At 49.0% G+C, this 24,094-nt stretch overlaps 2 protein-coding genes across 3 annotated transcripts in view; both read left to right on the plus strand.

Moving 5' to 3' along the window:
• Positions 1-15,656, plus strand: part of GRHL1 (grainyhead like transcription factor 1) — a 33,675-nt gene extending 18,019 nt beyond the window's left edge. Inside the window, exons 9-16 of one of the 2 annotated variants that reach the window (XM_015859472.2) lie at positions 2,817-2,975; positions 5,973-6,060; positions 8,198-8,337; positions 9,749-9,786; positions 9,883-9,971; positions 11,427-11,512; positions 12,738-12,802; positions 13,922-14,036. In XM_015859472.2, the coding sequence (XP_015714958.1) occupies positions 2,817-2,975; positions 5,973-6,060; positions 8,198-8,337; positions 9,749-9,786; positions 9,883-9,971; positions 11,427-11,512; positions 12,738-12,802; positions 13,922-14,036 (780 nt within the window). Of the gene's footprint in view, positions 1-2,816; positions 2,976-5,972; positions 6,061-8,197; positions 8,338-9,748; positions 9,787-9,882; positions 9,972-11,426; positions 11,513-12,737; positions 12,803-13,921 lie in introns of both variants that reach the window. The other variant, XM_015859471.1, reaches the window with a different exon arrangement.
• A 1,361-nt stretch (positions 15,657-17,017) lies between these two features.
• KLF11 (Kruppel like factor 11) lies at positions 17,018-23,813 on the plus strand. The gene is made up of 4 exons (XM_015859469.2): positions 17,018-17,291; positions 18,166-18,420; positions 19,635-20,619; positions 22,286-23,813. The coding sequence occupies exons 1-4, from the start codon at positions 17,244-17,246 to the stop codon at positions 22,606-22,608; spliced, it is 1,611 nt and encodes a 536-aa protein (XP_015714955.1). The 5' UTR covers positions 17,018-17,243; the 3' UTR covers positions 22,609-23,813.
• Positions 23,814-24,094: the final 281 nt, after the last annotated feature.

Consider the following 24,094-nt stretch of genomic DNA (forward strand, 5'->3'; position numbering starts at 1 on the left):
GATGTAGGTATGCAAGCCTTCATGTTATAAAGACATCTTTCATCTCGCTGACAGCGAGGTTCCTGCAGCACTTTGATTGCCCTTTAATTACGCCTGTTTTTCCTGGTTTGTTTGAAAGGCAGATCTTGTTAGCAGAAAGGTGCTGCGTGGAAAGAACTTGGCTGTCTCTGCTGCCCTTCCTTGAGGGCGTGCAGCAGGGCAGCCAGATTAGTTTTATTCTGCAAAGTTAAAACTAAAGATCGTTTCTTGCAGATCTGACCATGGGCACAGTGTGTTCCTTTGGAGCTGTGAGAGACTGGGTGGTTAGAATGGCCCAGGAAGTCAAGAGGTCTGTGCTCTTCCCACACTGCCTTCCTTCCTGTGTGATCTCTGAGCAGCTGCTTTCATCCCTGTGCCTCGGTTTGTTCTTTCTGCAGGGCTGGGCTGCTGCTCACCTGCCCCATGGCTGCACGGTGCTGACTGTGGCCCTGGGAAGGCTGGAGTGTGTTGGGATGAATGTTGCCCATTGTGGAGTTATAGCATCGAGTCCTGGCTTGCAGGCTTTGTTGTTCAGCGTTCTATCTCCAACACTGCTCTGCAGAGCTATTTGTCAGCTTTCATTAATAACAACAACAAAAAATAAAGTCTGGCAAAGCCTGGAAATATGATTCAATACACACCAAGGCTTAACTGCCAAGCAAGCAAAATATAATTCGGGAACAGGTTTCTAATCCTTTTCCAGATCTTTAAAGAAAATCTGTGTAACTTTGGAGGGTTTGACTCATGTTTGTAAGTGCTCGGGCTTGACAGTGCTCTATTTTTAAGTGCCGTCTTTATGTTGAATCTTGGGAGGTGAGATGAAAATGGGTTTTGTTTTTTTTTTTTTGTTGAAGTAACAGCAAATCTTAATATAGCTGAGAATGCGGTACTGCCCTTAGAAAAATAGGTTGGACACATGAAAAGGAATCTTGCTCAGCAGGCTGAAGACGTGGAGCAACTTCTGCGGTTACGTTTTTCTTTCTTCTGGCAGTTGTGGGGTGGGGATGGAGCTGGCTCACAGGGTTGGCTCACTCACCCAGCCCCGCGTTTCAATCTCTGAGCACAGCCACATCTTCCTGAGCAAAGCACCTGGCTGAGATGGTGTTAGCCCAGCCTAGGAAAGCACTTCTCTGAGTTGCCCCTGTTGTGGAATTGGAAGCAACTTCAGGCTCACAGTGAGGCTTGGATTTGCAGGATGGGCTGGGAGAAGCACACGATCCCTCTTAACTGAGGTGGTTTGGTACAGATGGGTGAAATCAGGCTCTGAAAGACACAAGAAAGTTTGGGTTGTCATCTCCCACCCGGAGTCCTGAGGACTTAAATGGCATTGAAATGAAGTCGACTCTTCAAAGCCAGAACTAATCAAATGAGGAGAATTTCGAGTAGGAGGATAATCTTTGTCATCTGACAGCCCATCCCTGGTTCCCATGAGATCCCCACACAGTTGTGCCGCAGCAGCACGTAGCTGTTGTGCCAGGGCTGCCGCCTTTTGCCTGGAGTGCTGTGCGTGCTTTGCATAGCTGGTAAGGCTGGGCCCGGGGGCCTCTTCCAGTGCAGTGCTCCACACTCAGACCTGAATTTGCCAGAGGAGAAGTGGCACCACTTAGTGGGTGCTCGGTCTCTTGGGGTGCAGTGGTGTGAGACTCCAGGGAGGAGTTCTGCAGGAATGTTGGGGCTGTGGGAGGTACGGAGCAGCTGCTGGTGCATGTTTCATTGCAGCGTGTAGTCATGTTTCCCATGCAGACAGGAAAGCTGCATGTGAATATTCATAGTGAGTATGTATATTTAAAATTGAAAAGATGTAAAAATATGCAGACAGCAGAGTTAAGGCTCTCTTACAAACAAAACCAGTGCTTGGGGAGCACAATTACCCAGGCTGTGCATGCAGCTGATTACACAGCCCCAGAGCAGCTGAGAGCATCTCTTCAGCTTCCTCGGAGCAGCTGCTCACCCTGGCAGTGCTGCCAGCACCCTCCCTCTGCCCATTCCAGGCCCTGGAGCTCGGCGTGCAGGTGGTTGTGGATTGCTGGTGTTTACTGGAGATATTTCACACGTTTCAGTTTCCCTGCAGGAACAGGACGTGGTGGGGTGTTGGTAAGGTCCTGGTGAAGGGGCAGCAGCTTTTGTGCCAGGGGTTGTGCTCGACTGGGCAGCCGGCCTCACTGTTCTTTGTTTCTTTTTTTTTTGAGCTTTTATAGTACTGTTTTATATGGAAATAAGAGCTCGCTTCCCTAATCTGTTGATAGTCATTGCATTTCCATTTCCTCTGTTGTGTCAGAACTTGAGAAGGACGTTGCAGTACTTGTGCAAAGAGGTCTTTGATAAGCACTTTGCAAAACCACAGATCCTGGTCAAACCCATTCACAACTTGCAAAAGAACAGGGGATTTTGCAATGCTGAGATGGCTCCGGAAGGTGGCACTAATTCTCTGCACAGTGTCAGTCTGGTGCTTTGCTTCAGTAGCAAAAGAAGAAACCAGTTAGCTGGTGGGACAGTGCTCCTGTAATATCTCCAGCAGCTTCTTGTGAGCTGTGCCAGCAGTGAGCATTGTGTCTGGAGAAAGGCCTGGTATAACTGTCTAGGGAAGGTGGATGGAGATCTCATAAAGCTTGAGAATTTACTCAAGTTCACTCTTGAAGTGTCTTTACTTGGATAAAGAATTAGGAATGCAGTGATGCCTCTCATGGATTTTTACCTGGAATCTCAGAAGACAGAAAGACATGCATCTAGAACTCTACTTGCTGTGTTAGTCTGCTCCATGTGTGTCACTGCTGAGTACTGTATTACCTCTTCTGCAGGTTTTCATCTCTGTGAACTGCCTCAGCACAGACTTTTCCTCTCAGAAAGGAGTTAAAGGCCTGCCCCTGAATCTTCAGATCGACACCTACAGCTACAACAACAGGAGTAATAAACCTGTGCACCGTGCCTACTGCCAGATTAAAGTCTTCTGTGACAAGGTAAGCTTGGCTCAGTGTGCATATGGCACTTTGGGAAAGACTGCTCCTCAGCTTAGGGGGCTTTTGTTTGAACAGTGCAATTGGTACGGGCAAGTGAAGGCATTCATTTTTGCCTAAGTTGTACCACATCATCCCTTGTAATATCTTTGTGTTTTCTTATTACGCTTTTCTTTTGCTATCAAGTTGACCCTTCTGTGAGCACAAAATGGAGCTGTTCTCATTGTGGCCCTATGGGATACTGCAGTGTAGTGAAGTCTGTTGACAGGCTGGATAGGTGCTGTGGTTTGACTCTTCTGCCTCATGCATTTAACACCTCAAGAATTAACACCTTTCCCAGTCATGGATCACCTGAAGCAGTGAAGGAAGCTACAGGAGCTGAGCTGAAAGCAATTGTAAGAGCTTCTCTGGGTTTGTGAAGAAGGATTTCTCAGTTATTGTAACCTTCTCCCCTCTGAAAAATCTTTCAAGGGAGGATAGCAAGTGATATACTGTGTTACTGTTTGCAGAGCTCTCCTGGCTGGCATGAGTGTTGCATAGCTTCCCCTGTCCCTCTATTGATCATTGGGAGCTGTGCTGAACTTCTGCCTTGCTGACACTGTACTTGGCTGGGGCCTGTCTTTGCATCCAGCCTCTCTACATCAGATGGACTGTTTGTAAGTGAGATCTTGCACACCTCTGCAGCCCCAGGTCTGAGAAAGGCTCACACCCTCCCTCTGGAGGCCTGAACTAGCAGGCATTGGTCTCATCATCTGCAGTCTTTCTTTAGCCTGCAACTGGAAAATGAGTGTCTTGTTTCATTTTCTCTGTCCCTATCTACGGAGCCCTCTAGTCTGCCTCTGTTAATAGCACCCTAGTAAATAACCCTGCCATGTTTTATTGTTCATTTTTGTTTTTAAACAGAATCATAAAATCATTAAGGTTGGAAAAGGCCACTAAGATAATTATATCCACCTTCCCCTATAGCCACATCCCTCAGTGCCACAGCTCCATGGTTCTTGAACACCTTCAGGGATGGTGACTCCATCACCTCCCTGGGCAGCCTGTGCCACTGCCTCAACACTGATGCTATTCTGTAGTGCATTGCAGTGCAGACTTTGTTCAGACTTGTCACAGAAGTGCTTAAGCTACCAGGGATGGGGTGGTCTGCCAAAGGAAGACCTCTGGGGCACGGCTGAGTGCTACATGGGCAAGGGGTGATTAAATACATGCTCTCACAAACTGTTGTTGATGGTGTCCTTCAGGAGTTGCCATTGGGAGGGTTTTTATGGGGTGCTGAAACCAGTGAGATGTTATTGAAAGAAGAGATCATGGAGGTGATGCAGCTGGGTGGGTACAGGCTGTGCTGGTGCAGATTGCCTGAGGTGGGACAACACTTTCTGCCTCTGCCCCAGCCCAGTAAATCCCTCCTAGAGTTGCTATTGCTTCTGCAGTGAGCAGCTTCTCCTCCTATTAGATCTCTTCTTCTCTGACCTACTTCATGAACGTCACAGCAAGGAGACAAGAGACACCAAGGGACAGCCCCAAGGACCTGTGAGAAGTGGTATCTCTCCAGCCCCCCCTGCACGCCATGGGTCACAGCTTGAGCCTCCAGCTGGCTCTCAACAGTGACGTGCTGTTTTTAGACCCCTTTGGCTCAGCGTCCCTTTTGCTCTCACGTCTTCACATCCCTTTGCCCTAGTTTCCACAAACAAGAGAGTAGCAGAAGTCTTTTGTAGTAACGTTTCTCCACCAGCTAAGCATCCTCACCGCACTGTCAGATGTGGAGACATGCTAGGCACGTGGACAGGATGCCCAGCTGCTGGCTGGGGTGAGCCTGTCCCACTGGGCAGCTGCTCCACGTTGTGGGCAGGCTGCCAGAGCCCTACCTAAACAAGAGGGGCTGGGGACATCTTAGAGCATGTCTGTTGTACCCGGCACGTAGGCAGGAGAAAGGCAGCCCAGCGGTGTCCTGAAGACTGTGCCGTATTGACTGTGTCACAGCTTTGCACCCTCTCCCTGTGCAGCTGTTGCTTATCATGTAAGCTGTGTTTTGCTGCAGGAGGGAGGAACGATGGCTCTCCAGAGCACAGCTTCCCTTTGACAGCTCAAGAACCCGTTATACGAGGGAGGAGAAATAACAGAAAAGTCCTGCAGCCTTTAATATGTTGGCAAGAGTGTGAAATCTTGTATTTCAGGCTGGTGAGGAAGTTGGGCAAACCTTTTTCTTATGAGCATACTTACTCCATAACTGCAGAATATGGGATTCCAATATCCTAAGTCATTTTTAGTTTTTCCTTCCCCCTGGCTCCTGGTAACAAGCTGACAAACCAGAAAAGCAGCTGAGGTGATGCAGGGACTCATGGAGAACCAGCTGACTGTATAGCAGAGCTCTGTGACCGTGCAGTAATGGACAGGTCAAAGGAGGTTTCCTCAAAACACTTATAAATCCTGCCAGTGGATCTGAACATTCCTCTGCTCTGCACAAGGATGCGGGTGTGTTACTGGCAGCTCAGCAGGGCTAGAAAGAAGTAGCGATGGCTTCCTGTAATTCCTCTGTGGACAGATAACTGTTAGCCTGTTTTAGAGGAAGGCAGAGCTTGTGTGCTCCATCTGGGGCAGTGGTCTGATGGCAGCACTGAATTTAATTTTGGGTAGCTACTTTGGGCTGGTCACTTCCTGCAGCTGGCTGTGTGACATCCCTACCCTAACCCACAGTCATGTGGGATTCTGTTCAGAGCTGGAGGAAGGAAAGTGATTCTCTGTTCTATTCTAGCTGTCTGCATCTACCTTAACCGTGTGTCCCCACACACCAAATGCCAGGAGCTTTGTGGGCAGCAACTCAGCTTGGTCTCTGTGGCTTCTACCGCAGCCCAGTGCTGATGCAAAGGAAAGAAATAAATAATGCCTACTTGAAAGCGGTGGATGTCTACATCTTTAGACTATAGAGGCTTGTATAGCTGCTGCTGACTCCAGGTGCAACATTCCTCCTCACTTCTGCTTCCCTTCATCTCTTGGCAGGGAGCAGAAAGGAAGATCAGGGATGAAGAACGAAAGCAGAGCAAAAGAAAAGGCAAGTGCACTGACCCCAGCTCTCAGTTGAATGCCTGTAAGTAGAAACTATTCCACGAGTATTTTAAATATTAGATCTCACTTTGGCTACAAATAATTGATGTACCAGTACTCTTAAGTCAATTTTTTTTTTATTCCCTGTGGAGTTGGTTTTGTTTTAAGCTGTTTTTTATGGATCATTAATTGCATTGAACAAATTACTGAGTCATTTAGGACTTACATAGTTTTTTTTAGGACTTACGTAGTTTTTTCCTGTCCAAGACAGGATTCTGGTACACATTTAGCTGCAGTTGAAGTGGCGAGGTGTGTGTGATGTCTGGATACTTGCTGCAACCCCTGTAGATTTAGGTGTCCATAAGAACTGGAGCTTCCAACTTGATCTTAAACTTAAGCTTTAATGCATGTTGGAAGGTGCTTTCAGCTGTGCAGCAACATGGTGGCAGCCTTGGGTCTGTGCCTCCCAGCTCAGCGCTCACTCTTCCATTGTGAAGCCATCCTTGTTCACTGTCTTCAGTAGAAATGGTTTCCATACGTGTGAGTGATGTGAAGATCTCAGCATTCTCAGTAGACAAAGGCTGTGGAGCTGCCTCCTGCTGAATATCTTCCCTTTAGCCGCAGCAGGTGAGGTCTGTGTATCTTGACTGCAGCAGATCCCGTGCTCTGATGGCTTGTTATTGGCTAACAGAGCTGCTTAGAGAACACATCTCCCTATGCTCCATTTAATGGGGCAGGCGTGTGCTCTTCCCTTGTCAGAGCTGTGCTATTAACAGTCCAACCGGTTGGACAAGCATGCAGCTCACAGCTTGTTGGGCAGGATTTTCCTGACGCAGCAGGTACAGGCTGCTGGATCTGCTTCAGAAGAACATAGTGCTCTGAGGGAACCCTTTTGCTCAAGGGCAAACGTTGAAGGGATGTGTTTTGATTCTCTTACCCTATGTAGAAGGCAGCTTTAGCACACTGCTAGCATTTCACAAACGTAGTTGCCCCGTTGGCTCTCAGAAGGTTGCTGGAAGGGGAGAACTCAGTTTCAGTCCCGATTTCCAGGATCTCATGATTGTTCAGAAGCTGCTTTCTAGTGAGAATTTCCTAAGCTTGGACTTAACCTGGAGAGCCCTTGATTTTCCTGGAAAATACAATGCCCCGCTGTTTGGATTTTACGTGAGGAGTTTTTACTTGCTGTAAAGACATAAGCTGTTGTACCCACCTCTGGGGTTACTGATACCTCTTGCATGCAGACTCAGCAACAGCAGAAACTTTGACTTTTGGTCAAAACAGTTATTTTACAGGGATCAAATAGTGTTAGAAAAGTCAGATTTACAAGGCAAAAGGTGTTTATTTCTGACCGGAGACTTGAGAGTTCACCTCAACTGCTTTGCTTGCAGTTGGTTTGACTCCAAACGTAAGAGTTTCCATGTGGTAATTAAGTGGAAATCTGTGGTTCTGACATGATCGTATCAGAACAGCAGTTGGAGGCACCTCCTGCCTCACTCTCTCCCAAATGGGCTTTTGTGGGCACCTTGTGTCACTTCACTGGTGCATGGTGAGAGCCGAAGTCCGCTGTGGGAGATGGTGCTTGTGGGGGATGGCAGCCTGGGAGTGACCAGTGTGAACGATGAAGAAAAACATAAATGAAGAAGAATGGAAATGCAACTCGTGAGCAGATTTGGACATCTCTTTAGAGCCAACGTGCTTTTTAGTACTGACTTTGGAGAGGTGCCCAGCTGTGTGGGTGGCAGCCTCTTTCCTTCTTTCTCTTCTTTCTGGTGTGGGGAAATTCAGCAGCCCGTTGTGGGGGATTGGTTTGGCAGAAGGGATAGGGGGGTTTTAAACATCTTTTGTTCTTTGTTCCACTTGGTATATGGAAGACCTGCGCTTTTCTGTTGGAGTTGGTGGTCAGACCACCCTGCAGCCCAGCACAATGTTCAAATGGAGTCAGACAGTTCACTTAGATGGAATTTGTTCTCTGCTCTTCTGTTGGAGTCCAGGCCCTCACTCAAGACAACCCAGGTTCAAACTCCTCCGCTACGGAAGCTTCTCCCTTTGACCCTGACTACAGGGTCAGACATCCTCGTGTGTGCCTTTTAAACGATATAGGAAAGCTTCAGCCTCATCATTGCCTACACCATCCTCACTGTCTGTACTGTCCTCTGATCCAGCCTTTGCTCTCTCTCCAGTTTCCGATGTCAAAGTGCCAATGCTTCCCTCACACAAGCGGACAGACATCACTATCTTCAAGCCCTTTATGGATTTAGACACTCAGCCAGTCCTCTTCATTCCCGATGTCCACTTTGCAAATCTGCAGCGTGGTGCTCACGTAAGTAAAGCCTGTGGGTGTGGGGGTGAGGAGTGCTATGGGGTGTATTTGCAACGAGTCTCGGATGTTGTGTGTTTGTGCTAAATATGAAATACCAGACTGTCTGCACTGATGCTGTAAACAAACACAGGCTGAGTCTTACATGAGCAAGAGACGTTGATCTTAGATGTGTTGGCTGGACTTAACTGGGGATGTTTTCTGAATAAATTATTTTCCTGTGAGCTACTGTTGTTGAGAACCTGAAATGATTTTTTTCCAAAGCATTTCCAGCTGAGAGTTCACAGAAGGAACTGCAGGCTGGTTTTCTCTTGTAAAGCCTGCTGGCTTTTTGCTGTGCTGCTGTAGATTTCAGGCTGCTGCAGAGTGAGAAGCTGTTCTGTGGAGCTGGCAAGCATGTCAGCCCTGTGATCTGCTGCCAGAGCACCCTGCCCCAGCATTCCTGGAAAGTCCCAGCTGACAGGAAGCTGGAAGGGAAAAAATGAGTGCAATTGAATTTCAAAATCTTCGGTCTTGCTGTGTTTAGAGTTGTGACATGCTCTAATAGAGTACCAGCAGTACTTTTTTAAGACGATCGCCTCAGTTCCTAACAGAGAATCAGAATAAACTTGTATTCACAAGGAACTTTTCTGTACCTTATCCTACAACAAATGCAGTTTTAAATGCTATTCAAAGACTGCATTAGCTCAGACAGAGAACTAGTTAGCTCTTCTGCATTCCCGTCCTTAGCATTTGAGATCCTTCCATTTCTCTGTAGGAAAAGTGGTAAAGAAAGTACTTAGTGGCTTCTGGAAGATTGAGTCTAAGTGTTGTTTGATACAGAGTTGAAAGATAAAGAGGAAATGAATTCCAGTTCTGGGTAAAGTTTGCACAACCCTGAGCAAAAGTATTATCTGTTTATTAAAATGAAGGCGATGGTTTTTTGCTTGGATCAAAGGATCTTACTTGTAGTAGTAAACAGTAGCATGTCTGGCTCCCTTCTTGACAGCCCCTTTCTCCCCTGTAGCCTGTACTGCTGTGCTTATGAGTCAGCTGAACAAGGGAGCCAACTGCCTTTCCCCTCTGTTTCCTACCATGTGTTTAGGGGTCTCTCTTCTAGAACAAAAACTTGTCACTGTCGAACCTTTGCTTGTGTGGGATACAGCAGAATTGCTCAATTGCAGTGACTCTTCAGTGTAAACAAATCTATGGCAATAAAGCTGCTGTTAGCAGTTAACACTTGAAGGGAAATATATTGCTGGCAGGGCCGTGTTATGCCAGCCAAATGGTATGTCATCATGTGACTTTGTTTTGCAGAGTTCACACTACTAAGTTTTCTCAGAGCACAGAATACCCTTTTTGGTTCTCAGTAGCTGGTTAAGTTGATGTATGTTTTTCTGCATATTTCAAGAAAATCTCTTCTTTGTTTTAAAAGGTCCTTCCTGTTGCTTCTGAAGAGCTGGAAGGTGAAAGGTAAGAGTTGTGCTCTTTCAGACTCCTGAAGCTTTGCCCTTGGGAAGGAGCTAATACCCTGTAATTGTGGCTGACGTTTTGCTCTATCAATGACAGCTCCAACCTGAAGAGAGGAGGTTACATTGGCGAAGAGGACTTCATTGCTACTCCAAACAAAATGGCTAGAATGGAAGAACCAAAAAGAGGTATTACTTCCTCCTTTCAAAGACCGCGTCATCAGTGTGCTTGTCCATCAGGGTAGGGAGATGCCTCTGAGATTTTATTCTGCAATATACTGACCTTCTGGTTTTGACAAATAACAAAATGAACGTGTGTAAGACTGTAGTTCAGTTTCACAAACCTTTTTGCCATGGGAGAATTTTTGGGTTTTTTCTGGCAGAAATGAGCAAAATGAGAGCAAATTTTGTTTATTTTAAGCCTATTTTCTGTCTTTGTGGAGTTGGACGTTACTGTGGTGTCGTGGAAGAAAATGAGATCCCTTGTGGAGGAGGTATAGGGGATTGCCTGCCTGATGACAGCTGTGTATGTGAAGACCAGGACAAAGCTTAAGGGATTAAAAGATGAAGATTAAACTTGCTAGCTTTAACCTTTGCCACCTTGCAAGTTTGACCTGAATAGGGCTGTACTTTGATAGTCTGTGTAAACTAATTCAAAATGATGGATTTTATAAAAGGAAGTGTGTGAACTCTTGGTTTCTCTTGACTGTGTGCAATAAAATGAGACCCATGGGATTATCTGTAGTTTGACTGCTCTGGCGTCCTACCTGTGCTGTTACTGAGAGTGTTTGTGCTCTCTTCGTTTTAAAATCTACAGTTTTTGTTCTGAATCTCCTTCTAGCAAAGGAAGTCAAGGTGTTGTGCTGTCCTTAGCTCACCTTGGTCATCTTAGACCAGTAATTGCACAGTACTGAAGGCGTGTCAAAGGCGTGTAGCTAATGAACCCTTGTAAACAATCCAGCTTGCAGTACCTAGTCATTAGAAGATGGATTAAAGGCAGCAAAGCCGTTCAAGTCCAAGCTTTTTTGCTCTTACGGCTTATTCCTCAGCCTAAATGCAGTTTTTAATGAGGCTGATGTTACATACAATGACTCTGCAAGCTTGAGAACGCTAGAGATACTTACCTCATTGGGTTTCTTATTCTTTGGTCCCCCTCCTAGCAGGAAAAAGAGCGTGTGGTTAATGTCAGCTGAGATGGAGCGGGTATTCCTCACATGTGGCATGGAGGGGGAAGGCAGATGAGATGGTGTAGGAGGAGAGGGGCAGTGTACAAATAAATATATGCTGGTGTCTGTCAAGTTGGTTAATTGTGAAAAACCTTATGGTAGGTAATTTGGGAGACATGAAGGAGCGCTAGATTCTCAAAGCTCCATGTTTGGCATCCCTCCTTTCTGGGTTTTAAATGTAATCTTTCAAAATGTGAAGAAAATATCAGGTAGTGAAAAACTTGACGTGTTTGACATGTAAGTACATAGTATTTTTGTACATGAACAGTGCCTTGTGAGCTAACCTAGATGTACCTCTTCAGAGTATAGTAGGTGTACGTATGTACTTCTCTTCATTAGACCCTTAGTCTGTATTGCTCCTTACTTAGCCATGAGAATGGACTGTGCAGTTAATTCCTGTCTGTGATTTGCTTTTCAGTGTTGCTTTATGTCCGAAAAGAATCAGAGGAAGTCTTTGATGCACTTATGTTAAAGACACCATCTCTGAAAGGCCTGATGGAAGCTGTAAGTACTAAGGCTGCTTTGTAGTCCTTGCTTCCTGCTTGAGAAAAAGCAAGTGGCCCAGTCAGTGTGTGATAGACAATCATAGGATTTAGAATGATGCTGATTGTAGTTGTGTCCGTGTATCTCTGCTGCTTCTGGAAACGATGCAGAAGGCCAGTGTTCTTTCAGTGAAGGGGAAATTAATGTAAATAATGCTTCAGTTCATTGTTGAAGGGGCTTTTGGAAGCTTCCTGTTTAAGCATCTTATTCCACACACATGAGATCTGGGTATAAGAAGGTGTTTCTTAACCTTCCTTGAAAATCTGAGCTGAAGAGCTGCACAATGTTGGGCACTGATGGAAAGACAGACCTCTGGGCTCGCTCTTTATGCAGGTCCTGTTCTGGGCACATGGCAGCAGCAAGCAGTTTGTAGGTCTTTTCCTTGAGGAAAAAAAAGTCAGTGGGCTCCCACTTGGAATGTCCTTTGTGTCAGAGATAAGAGCTGAATCAGGAGGTGGAGCAATTTCCAGAGCATGTTCAATGGCTTGGGTTTATTTCTGTCTGAAGGCCTTGTTTGGGGGCCTGCCTTCCCCTCTGCAGGCTTCCAGAGAGGAGTTCTTTCAAAGCCCCAGCTTAGAACAGAGCAGTGTGCTTTGAACTGTTCTATGCATCTGTGCACGCAAGCGTGAAATTATACTCTGGTGCTTGCCTTCCAAAATAGCTTTCCACTACTCCTGCTGCTTTAATGCTGCAGGGGAAGTACAGAGCTTAACTCTGGGGAATGATGTAATGCTTGGCACTAGCTCAGAATTGCCATTTCTGATTGTCATTCTGTGACTAATGCCTCGTGGAGGCTTGGAGGACAGAGGCCTCAGAAGGCAATACCTGGCTGTGCAGCCCTCTTTGGGACCAGAGATGGCTCTGTAACACAGGACCCTTTCCTGCCCATGGTGCTTCAGAGTACGATATTCTTGGCCTGTTGTCTGCAAATGTGGGTGAGGAACAGGAGGCAGAAGATAATTCTATTGATGGGTAATTGTGAGAGCAGCTCAAGCAGACACCAGAGAGCCCAGAGGGGGTGCAGTGTTGTTGTTCTCTCTGTGTAGCTCTTTGTTGAGTCAGCAGGGAGCTGCTAGATCAAGAATCAGTGCCCGTGTTTAGATCATAACTGAGTGTTTTGCACTGAAGTGAAGGGCAGTCTTAGCAGCCTCCCTGCTTTACAGGTGTTTTCTTTCTTTTCTTCTAGATATCTGACAAGTACGATGTTCCATTTGATAAAATAGGAAAAATCTTCAAGAAATGTAAAAAAGGGTGAGTATGTGTCCTTGGAGCGGCTCTGAGGACGTCAGCTCTGTGTGTATGCAGATGTCATTTGTGTGTGTGTGTGTGTGTGTGTGTGTGTGTTCAGGCCCTGAACTAATCCTGTTCCAGTGTAACTCGTAGAGCACTAAAGCATAAAGGTCCTGTAGAGCTCAACAGTTGGACTCGCTCTATAAATGCAAGTCATTGGGCTTCATGTTGGCTGCTACTTGAATCAGACTTGATCATGCCAGAGAAGAGTTCTGTTTGTGCAAAGGCCCCAAGTGACAAAGAACCTACTTGAACCCATGCAAAATTGTTTATAGACAGTTTTCACTGTCTATATTTGGCTGTGGTTACTTAACCTGGGTCTTTCTGTGTGCTACACTGCAGAGAGCTCCGCTTGTGAAATACCCATTCCCTGCAAAGGCCACAGTCCTTGAGTTCATAGTTGAGTTCATGAACGTGCCTTTATTTTTCGTGTTAGTAATTTTCATGGCCCTTCTCCAAAGTCACTTCAGTTTCTTTACTTCATCCCCCCCAAGTCCCTCTGCCCAGGAGCATTAAGCCCTTTAATCACCTTTGCAATGTAATTTCAAGCAGTAGAAGTGCTTTTGTAGCAGAATTGCCACACCAGAATAACAGCAAGAGTTTGGAATCGGTGGTAGCTAAAGCAGCACTGAGGACAGCTCTGTGTGTTTGGGTGTGCACACGCTTTTGTACACACACTTACAAATACACGTTCATTCTGGCAAGTAAAAGTGGCCACATATTGGCTGTTTCTTCACTGTGGACTCTGTGGGGGCTATTTAAAACTGCTGATTATTTATAACTGTCAAACAAACCAGTTCAGAGCCCCACGGCTGCCAAAGCGTGTTCAGCATCTGATGGGATTTGTGCCATTCCTGAGATCCCCTTCCCTCCCAGTTCCCCTCATGCTTTCCTTCAGATGGGAAGCTGCAGCCCTTGGTAGCAGGTCTGAGTGATGAGAGCAGCTAGATTTGCTATGGCAGGTGAAGGTTCAGTCCATCTTACCTCTGGACAGTCTCAGTGCTCTGAGGTCTGAGCGTGGCTTTGCTGGCTTTGGCCTTTAGAACTATAATATTTCCCCACCTTATCTTATTGTTCCAGAATCCTGGTCAACATGGACGATAACATTGTGAAACACTATTCCAATGAAGATACCTTCCAGTTGCAGATCGAAGAAGTCGGAGGATCTTACAAGCTGACTCTCACTGAGATCTAAGATCACGGATCCTCTGTGGATGTGAAGCACGGATCTCGAGTGATCATCTTCCCATAATGTTGTGTGTTGGGTAAAACACCGCTCGCCTTCTCCAGGAGCAAGTCAGGGGTTGACTTGTGCTGGGGATCAGAGAGGTGTTTCTGCTCGATACCTTTGTGTCTCTGTTCTTTCTAGAGAACGTTGTAATGCTCATGACCTTATTTGCACTTGAAACCCGTGAGCAAAGAACAGCAATTAAATAGAGCGTGTATAAAAGACTAGTAGATAAGGGAGGGGAAACCCTTGGAAGGTGGCCTTTTAGAGCGGTGATGTCTTATTTATCTATTCAGCACCCACGATTTGAGCCCGTTATCAGCTGAGAGCGTATTACTGGACTGTTTTTTGTTAGGTAGAGCTGCCAAACTACTGACTGAAACTGGTAGGAACTGCGTGCAGGTAGGAGAAAAGTCATCATGATGTTTACTCTTTGTCAGGGCAGGCTGTCGGAATCACGTGTGTCAATGGGGGGGAACGTAATACTGCCTTGCTTATGAAGAACTCGCCTTAGTAACTGTGTGAACTCTCATCAGATGAAGCTATGTTGTATATAAGTGCAATATATTTTTGAAGGTTTGTAAATGTGTACATAACAAGTGATATATAATATATATAAAATACGGTGTTTGTGTATATATACCATGAATATATGCAAAGAAGCCCATCTAAAAGGATGCCATAGACAGAGAAAACAGATATTTAACGTAGCTATTTAAGAAAAAGGACGAAGCCTTAACATGCACCAAAGGTGAGCACACATGGGTACGTTCGTAGAACGCACACAGACCTTGTTCAACATGCATTTTCCTGTGTGGAGGGAAGGGGAGCAGCTCTCCCCGACCCCTCTGGACAGCAGGGTGCTGCAGACATGCATCATGTGGCACTGAGCTGGTGGGAGAAGCAATGAGGGCAGCTGGTAGCAGCACTCGGCCTGGGCCTGGCTGCCAGAAACCTCCACAAACAGCCACGGCAGCAGGTTCTATAGTGCTTACACATCGTGCCTTTGAGCTTAGGAAGAAGGAAAGGTGCCCTCTGGTTAGCAGCACACAGTAATGGCTGCACTGCAGGGTGGGATGTGAGCAGGTAGGAAGCACTGGGACTGTGGGATTTATGCTCTGGCCATCCCCAGGCTGGCACACAGAGCATCTTATCCCTCCTCCCCTCTCTCAGCACCACTAACAGCCTGCTGGGCCTGCAGTGCCATCAGGCCTCCCTTGTGAGATACGGGCACCGCCACAAGGGACGTTTATAAAGCTGATAGATGGAATACGTGTATCTCGTCACATCTGTATTGAAAATGGAAGTTGTATTACAGAAACTCAGTCTGGGCTGCGGGAAGTAGTTTAGGGTCTCCATAGGGGTAGGGTTGACTCAAGCATTATTTCTTTTTTACTGTAATGAAGTACGTGAACTTAAACCTGCTGATTGTTTCCCTCTGAGGCTCTATGGGACGCGGGTCTTCTCACTGTAGCAGCAACCTCGTGGTACGTGTTACGGAACCGATTTGTTTGGTTTTTGCCTGCTGTTTTTTAATTGAAAAAGGATTTTAAAGCAAGCCATTAAATTTTATATGTTCATTTCTAACGCTGAGTTGGTCTTATGCGCAATGAGCACGACTGCCTTCCCCAGCATCTCTGACATGACACATGGAGGGGCAGCTGGGGCTGAGGCAGGCGCTGGAGCGGCTGCAGAGCAGGGAACGTTTGGGCGGCACCCGAGACCTGGGTATCACAGAATTGTAGGGGTTGGAAGGGACCTCTAGAGATCATTGAGTCCAACCCCCCTGCCAAAGCAGGCTCCCTACACCCATGTCACACAGGTAGGCGTCCAGGCGGGTCTTAAATACTCCAGAGAAGGAGACTCCACACACTCCCTGGGGCAGCCTGTTCCAGTGCTCCGTCACCCTCAACTGTAAAGAAGTTCTTCCGCCACATTCGTGCGGAACTTCTATGCTGTACTTTCATCCATTACCTCCTAGTCCTGTCCCCACGCATTATTTGAAAATGAGACCAGCCTCACCACTATGGCTCCCACACACTCAGGTATTTACAAACCTGGATCAAGTCCCTCTCAGCCTTCTTTCTCAAGGCTAAACAGACCCCAGTTCCTCAGTCTCTCCTCATAGGGGAGATGCTCCAGGCCCTTCTACCATCTTAGTGGCCCTCCGCTGGACTCTTTCAAGAGATCCCTGTCTTTTTGTACTGGGGAGCCCAGGAACTCCAACTGGGCGTTTGGATCCGGGCGTGCTGTGTGGATCCTGGGCTGTCCGTCCGGCCTCAGGGCCGCTGTGACCCGCCAACCAGCAGCTCATGGCGGAGGCAGCCTCGTGTTCCGGCCCCTTTTCCCCCATCCCAGCCCCCACCTTGGCATCCTCCCGTGCAGGGCCGGGCCCCGTGTGGGTGTTTGTGCCGCAGGGCAGGGCCGGGCACGGAGCTCATCGCCGGTACGTAACGGGGGGCTGCTCCTGGGAGCGGCCGTGTATGTAGTGGTTAGGCCCTGGAACAGGCTGCCCAGGGAGGTTGTGGATGCCCCGTCCTTGGAGGTGTTCAAAGACCAGGTTTGGACGGGGCCCTGGGCAACCTGATCTGTAAAGGTGTATGTTTGGTGGCCCTGCCAGGCAGGGGGTTGGAACTACATGATCCTTGAGGTCCCTTCCAACCCGGCTCATTCTGTGGTTCTCTAACGGGGACACGGGTCTGTCAGAAATGCCAGTGGTGCCAACCGCATCCCCCCCCCGCACCCCACGTGCATCACAGCACGCACACGATGGGCGTGCAGCTCGCTCCCGGCTCCGCCCCGCCCCGCCCCGCCCCCGCCCCACCCCGGGCATTCCCGGCCGCCGTCCCGCCCATCCCCGACCTTTCCCCCACTTTCCATCTCCCGCCGCCCAGGGCCGCGCCCACGCACCGCCCCCCCGGCTCCCCCCTATGGCAGCCGCCATCAGCCGCCTCCCGTTGGCCGCATGCGGTGGTTGCCGGGCTCCCATTGGCTCCCATTGGCGGACGGAGCCCGTCCCGCCCGCGCTGTCTGCCGAGCGCGGGAGCGGCGTGTCGGCCCCGCGGGCGGGGAAGGGAAGGAGGCGGGGCGGTGCCGTGCTGTGCCGGCTGTGTGCTGCTCTGCGAGCCGCTCTGTCCGTGCCGCCTCACGGCTTCCCGCTCGCACCGACCCGCCATGCACGGCTCCGCTTCGCCCTGCCCGGACATGGGAGATGCGGCCGCGGTGAGCGACGCGGGGACCCTTAGTTTCCCCTCAGGGAGGCGGGGGGCGGCCGGAGCCGTTAGCTGAGGGGACGGGGGGGGTCGGGGCCGGTGCGTGAGGTGTGGGGCCGTTATCCGGGGGCATGGGGCCGTTATCCGGGGGGCTGGGGCCGTTATCCGGGCGGGGTGACGCGGGGACACACGTCCCGGCCGCGAGGCGTCGCGTGGAGTCCCCGCCCGGCCGAGCGGAGGAGGCGATGTCACGTATCCGTATCGTGGCGGCTCCACTACGTGAGTCAGTGGCGGAGCTCAGCGCCCCGATGACATGAGGCGGTTCCCTCGGTGCTGCGGGCTGTGGCGCCGCCGGCTGCTTTCAGCCCCCCTTTCCCTTGCTGTGGCTGTGGGGTTTGCCTGTGCCCTGGGGTTTCCTGTGCTGGGTGTGCTGCCCGCCGTGTGTGCACACCCAGCTCCTGCCCTTTGGGAGCAGCCCTGCTGTGCTCCACCAGCTCCTCGCCTTGTTCCCTGTGATTCCCCGCTCGCTTTGCCGGCGGTAAAACTAAAGCTGGCAATGCTTGTGCAAAGCGTGGTGCCCGCGGGCGGAGATGAGGGCACGGGCAGCACCAAGTGTGTTTTCCACATGCTCCGGCGATGAGATTAGTGCTAATGAGCAGCCATCTTCTGCGGCCGGCAGGCAGCCTTGTCTAAACAAGGTCGGAAGTTCTTCCCTTATAGCTCGTATGAAGCTGGCAGGGGGAGGGTGAGAGCAGAGCTGATGGGTGAAAGCCTGGCTGCAGGGATCTGTTTCAGCTGACCTTCATGGTGAGCAGACAGCGTGTGGGTGGCGTCAGCTTTGTGTTCTGCCTCGTGCTAATAGCCTGTAATGCGATTACATCCAGGTTGACATCGTGGATATCTACGAATCCATCCGGGAGCGGCAGCGCCACGACAGCGAGCGCTCGAGCTGCAGCACCTTGGAGCAGAATGACATCGAAGCCGTTGAGGCACTTGTTTGTATGAGCTCCTGGGGGCAAAGACTGCAGAAAGGTGACATATTAAAGATAAGGCCCCTCACACCCTTCTCAGATTCGGGAGATTTCACAACGCACGCTGAGGCCACTTCGGAGTTACCAAAGGATTATTTGTCTACACTGGTAAGGAAGGTGTGACTGCAGAGTGTGTGATACCTGTATGGTACATCCCTGTTGTCACTTGGCTAAGATATGTGACCCTGCAGAGATTGCTGGCAATGGGGCTCGTGCCCAGCACCGCATCTGGGGGTCCCTGAGGAGGAGACCCCAGCCCCTGCCCTCAGCTCTGTGCTCCATCAGCTGCACGGCACGGAAGTGCTGCCTGGCTCTTGGAGCATTTAGAGCACAAAAGGCAGAAGGAGCCTCAGTGATTCAGCGCTGACTTACCTGAAGGCCTTTATGAAGGCTCTTGACGGCATTAGGCCTCGCACTGATGGCTGGTACAGGTTACAATTATGAAACAGCAGATCTAATTGGTTTTTATGCTGTGCATTGGCCCGCTCTGGCTGATGAACATCCATTGAATCACAGTTGGGTTTTTTGTGTTTTTTTTTTTTGTTTCAATTTATGTTGCAATAAAAGTAGATTAAAAAAGACAAGACTATCATTTGTGTTTTAAAAGGCTAAGACCTGTTTCAGCCAGCTGGCTTTTAACATGCAGTTACGTCACAGAAAGGGAATAGGAGAGACAAGAAGGCTGAGATGATGCAGCAAGTGGCTGGTGGGGCTCTGCTGTTATCCTGCTGCCACTCAGTGTGGGACTGTGAGCTGCCCAGCAGACAGGAATTGGGCTGGGATTGCAGTGCTAAGAGGGGGAGGAGAGGTGGCAGTACAGGGGTGGGTGAGGGGGTGGAAGAGCAGTTCCACTTGTGTGTATCTTGGGAATAGCCAGCAGCTGCTGGAGGAATCGTTATTTAAAGATCTTAAATTATTGAAGTATCGTTTATAATTAAATTAAAGATAAAAATATCCAAGTCTTACTGGAACGTTGAAGCTCACATGGTACAGTACTGCTGTCTATTGCTTGTCCGTCTGTGTCATCAGCCTCTTACATCTGCGCCCATTGCTGGGAGAAGATATGAGAGGGTTTGTGTAGTGCACTGGGTAGAACACAATATTTAATGTAGGTCTGCAGTCTGCCTCATTGCCTTCCTTTTATTAATTAGTGTATTTCTGAGCCTGTTCTGAATGACCATCAGATGAGGCAATGCAGCTTTAATTGCTTTCCCCAAGAAGCAGTTTCTGAGGAGCAGGTGTGATTTCCTTTTTGCACTGCAGGCTGTGTATAATGGTGTGGTGCATTAGCAGCGTTGTGTAACAGTGCTTTCTTTCCGCAGTGCATGACCCCTCCGCACAGCCCCGACTTTGTGGACATGTCTGCCGCCGTGCTGCTCCCTTCACAGGTCACTTACTCCAAGCCCAGGACCGTCATGGCAAACACGGCCGCCTGCTCAGTCACATCCACCACCAACACGACTCCCGCAGCCAAGCCGTCTGTTCTGAGCGTGGACAGGCAGTGTGAGCAGAGGGCGGCCCTCGTGGAAGCCTCTGCCCCTCAGCCTTGCCGGGCCATGGTGACCAGCGTCATACGGCACACGGCTGACAGCTCTGCTTACCACCACAGAGCAGAGAAGGCAAAGGCAGCTCCAGGCTGTGGGACTTCAGGGGAGCAGCGTGGAGCTGAGGACCGAAGCCATTCCAGCCTGTCACAGGACACGTGTGCTGCCGATGCTTTAATTAACAAGGCCTCCCCAGTGCACCAGCCGTGTGCGGCTGACTGCAGTGATGTGGTGCCCAGCAAGGCACAGCTTCCAGCCCGACCTGTTTCTCCACAGACCCACTTACCAAAGAGTTGCGAGGATGACTTGCAAACAAGAGCTACCCCAGTGACACCGGTCCCTGTGTCGAGCCCCCAGGTCCTCTGTCAAATGATCCCTTTGAGCGGACAGAGCGGTGTGATTAATGCCTATGTCAAACCTTCAGCTCCAACCATCTCGGCTCCCATGAAACCTATTTTACCGCAGACAGCTCCGCTTTCTCAGCCCGTGCTCGTGGGATCTTCTGTGCCTCAGGGGACCGTCATGTTGGTTCTTCCACAGACTGCTGTCGCACCGACGCCGCAGTGCCCGCAAACAGTAATGACTGTTGGGAACACCAAGCTCCTGCCCCTCGCTCCTGCCCCCGTGTTCATCGCTTCTGGTCAAAGCTGCGCCCCCCAGATGGACTTTTCGAGACGGAGGAATTACGTTTGCATCTTCCCCGGGTGCAAGAAAACCTATTTCAAGAGCTCCCACCTCAAAGCCCACCTTCGTACCCACACTGGTGTGTAACGTGGGGTGAGCTGTCGTTGGGGTGCTCAAGGGTGCGTGGCAGCGGGTGGGAAAGGAAAGGGGCAGGTGGTCAGGGATCTTGTGCTCATCTGGGAGAGGAGCAGAATGCTCATTCTCCACGGGCAAGCAAAACAAAACAGACTTTGTTCTGAGACCTCAGCCGACCCCGTAGCGTTGGTTGAGTTTCACATGCTTTAGTTGGAGCAAAGCTTTGCCCTCTGTGTGCATGTGTTTAGATTGGAGTGGAACTCTGCCAGCTGGACTGGATTGCAGAGAATTGTGCAAGTCTTTATTTTGAGCGTGGAGGGCTCTGGTGTGAGCTATCCACAGTGCAGGTAGTTGTTCTTAGTTTGCATGTGAATGAAAGAAAAGGAACATTCCAATACGACCAGTACCACTACGATTAGAATTCCTAGAGTTTTGGCCAGGCTAAATAGGTGTGTGTTAAGATTTTGGGCCACAGTGTTAGGAAGTCGAGCTCCTGCAGGGATGTAACTAGTTTTACGTTAGGTAACTGTAAGTTAGTTATAATCACTGTGATTTGTTCCATAACATCTGGTTAGCATAGAGGCAGTGTAAATGTGCTCTATCTGTTCTCTTTTCAACTCTCAGATCCCGTTAAATCAAAACTAAAGGCTGAGTTCTTGGCAGGGGCTGTTTCTGATGTTGAGGAACGAGCACAGCAGGTGATTGATAAAGAAGAGCTCATCTAAATGTCTTCATTTGTTTTCCCTTTGCTTATTTCCGCCACCCTCTGTGGTTCCATGGCAGGATGTGCACCAATTTGCCAGCTTGTCTGTACAGTTCCTATGAGAACAGAGCTTAAGCTCTGTATGAAGCTGATAATCCTTGTAAACTGGAGCTCAGAGGCAGAATGGTGGTTCTGCTTCTGGTCTGTGGCAGCAGACCTCTCCCTTGGCACGTACTGCTGCTGACCCACCAGGGAAGTTGTGTCTGCTATGATGTTAAGATGAGCACCCGTGGCTGGGGAAGCACGCGGTCCCATCACTTGCCATCCTGCTGTGCAGCATCAGTGTGCAGAGCAGCAGCAACTTGCTTTTCCTGCTTCATCCCACTCACTGAGCAGCTATGTGGGCATCGTGCACACCGAGCCTCGCTTGCCATCTGCAGTAAGAACGCAGCTGCTGTGCTGCATCTTTTCTGCTGGACTTTTTGTTTGACTCCAAAGAGTTTCCCAGATTGATGGTAAAGAGTAGATGTTTATCTTGTTTTTCTTGAGGTCTATGGGGGCTGCAGTCAGCAGATGACATTGTTTAGGACGGGTGTGATGTTAAGCAGTCATCCAGCACGAGAAACTGCTGCTGAAAGCCTTCCTGGCTGCTCTCCTTCCTTGGCATCCAGAGCTCCTGTAGGAGTCTGGGTCTCTGGGCACGTGGGCTGTCTGATGTGTTGCATGGGTGTGCAGGTCACTTGAGCAGGAAGGGATGGAGGGAGTGCTGCAGGGAGCTTGAAGTCCAGCTTTTCTTTTTACCCACAGCATTTGCTCATGATGTGTAGTGCTCATAGAGCTGTGGCCACGTAGGAAGGATGGTCTCAGGGATCAGGTTTTGGTGAAGTTGCTTTTCTTTAAACAAAAGGACACAGCTCTGTGGTAAGACACAGCTTAATGGGAGCTCTCTTCCTTTCACATTCCACAGGAGAAAAGCCCTTCAGCTGCAGCTGGGAAGGCTGTGACAAGAAGTTTGCCCGCTCGGACGAACTGTCGCGGCACCGCAGAACTCACACGGGAGAGAAGAAGTTTGCCTGTCCCGTGTGCGAGCGGCGCTTCATGCGCAGCGACCACCTGACCAAGCACACGCGGCGCCACATGGCCACCAAGAAGGTCCCCAGCTGGCAGACGGAGCTGGGCAAACTGAACAGAATCGCCACGACCGAGAAACCGAAAGGCAGCGGCGCTCTGAGTATGCTCATCCCTGTGCCATCCGTCTGCCAGGGCAGCGGGACAAAGCACCTCCTCTAAACTTACTATGAGTCGCACAGAGCTCTGCTGGCTACAACAGGACTGACAGCACGGCCCTCTTCACCCCCTCAGCGTGTTTGTTTGTACATACTTGGGTTCCCTTCATTGTAGTTAATAATGCTAGGGGAGAAATGGATGCTGTGTCCTCATCCTTTTGTTTGTGTGTTGGATGTTTGGGCGGATGCAATCACCAGCACTTCAGGAAGGCAGGACTCTTTTGAAATGATTTTGGCAATAGGTTTAAACAAGTCAATAGGTTTAAACAAGTCAACGCGCATTGCTTGCTGTTAATATTTGGATGGACAGTGCAACAGGGTGATTTTTAATTTTTGATACTAGTGTTTTCTATACCAAATATATTTTGTATTTATTCCTTTGGATCTTTGTATGCAGGCTGACTTGCCCTGCGTTAGTAGAGTTGTGCAGGATGAAACCCGGGGCTTTGGGAGCTGCTTTCCTGTAAGCCCAACCAAATGCATTCGGTGCATTGTGTGAGCGTGTAATGCTCAGAAATGCGGTGCTGGGGATTTCACGCTTCTGGATTCTGGTCCTGCAGTAGATGGGTGCTGTTAGATCCTCCTTGTGCAGCTGCCGTTGGATGTTGGATAGTTTGAGATAACAGCGAGCTCAAAACCAACCCAACAAAACCACCCTAGAATGACTTTCAGAAATGAAGTGTTGGAATCCTCAGCACTGCATCAGTTCATGCTTATTGCAAGTGGAAGCTGTTGTGGCTACTAGGAAAGCTTGACACACTGCGTGTTCCTGGGTCCCCACTCTGCCCAAGCAAAGCACTGGGGAGCCAGGCTGCTCTGCTGGATGTAGAAGCACAGATGCTGTTCAGCAGCTTTGACACTAAAAACGACGCTTTACTTTCAGCCCCACAAAATCAGAGTATTAAAGTCTACTGAAAGGTAGCAAAAATGGCAGGATAAGGTGTGAGCAATTAGCTGGGTCCGTGTTTGCATTTTGTTTTAAATACAGGAGAAATAGAACATGAGGTTTACGCATTGTGGATGCTGATGCACCTCATAGAAAATTATTCCAGGCTTTTGATGACCCGCATCAAAGCACCAGGACAAATACTGGTCATGTCTTAAGAAACAGCCACCTTTGTCAGCTCGATGATGCTCTTCACGTGGCCTTACACTTCACAGTACTTTGTATCAAATCACCCTTTTCTATTAAACGAGATGCTCTCCCTCTTGGCTGCATTTTCTTTTCACACCACGTGTAAATGTGACTGAGGAGTGAGATGGGTGGCTGCAGAGCTCTGTGCTGTGTGCTGGCTCAGCAGCCCTTGTACAGGTGGGTATGTGTGTGCTGTGAGGTGCCAGCTGCTGTTTTGCTGGCCAAATCTCACTTGTTATGAAGTGTTTCTATGGTGTTCACCCTCCGGGACTCATATCTTCAACCTCTCCTATATTGAACTTATTTGGGTGCTGGACAGGGACTTGTTATTTTTCACCTGGATGTGCAAAATACA

This window comes from Coturnix japonica, chromosome 3 (genome assembly GCF_001577835.2).
Source record: "Coturnix japonica isolate 7356 chromosome 3, Coturnix japonica 2.1, whole genome shotgun sequence".
Classification (NCBI taxonomy): Eukaryota; Metazoa; Chordata; class Aves; order Galliformes; family Phasianidae; genus Coturnix; species Coturnix japonica.

Coding starts and splice junctions, on each gene's coding strand:
- KLF11 (XM_015859469.2), top strand. CDS start 17,244: ATGCACGGCTCCGCTTCGCCCTGCCCGGACATGGGAGATGCGGCCGCG. Junction 17,292..18,165: donor ACATGGGAGATGCGGCCGCG/GTGAGCGACGCG, acceptor GATTACATCCAG/GTTGACATCGTGGATATCTA. Junction 20,620..22,285: donor CCACCTTCGTACCCACACTG/GTGTGTAACGTG, acceptor CACATTCCACAG/GAGAAAAGCCCTTCAGCTGC.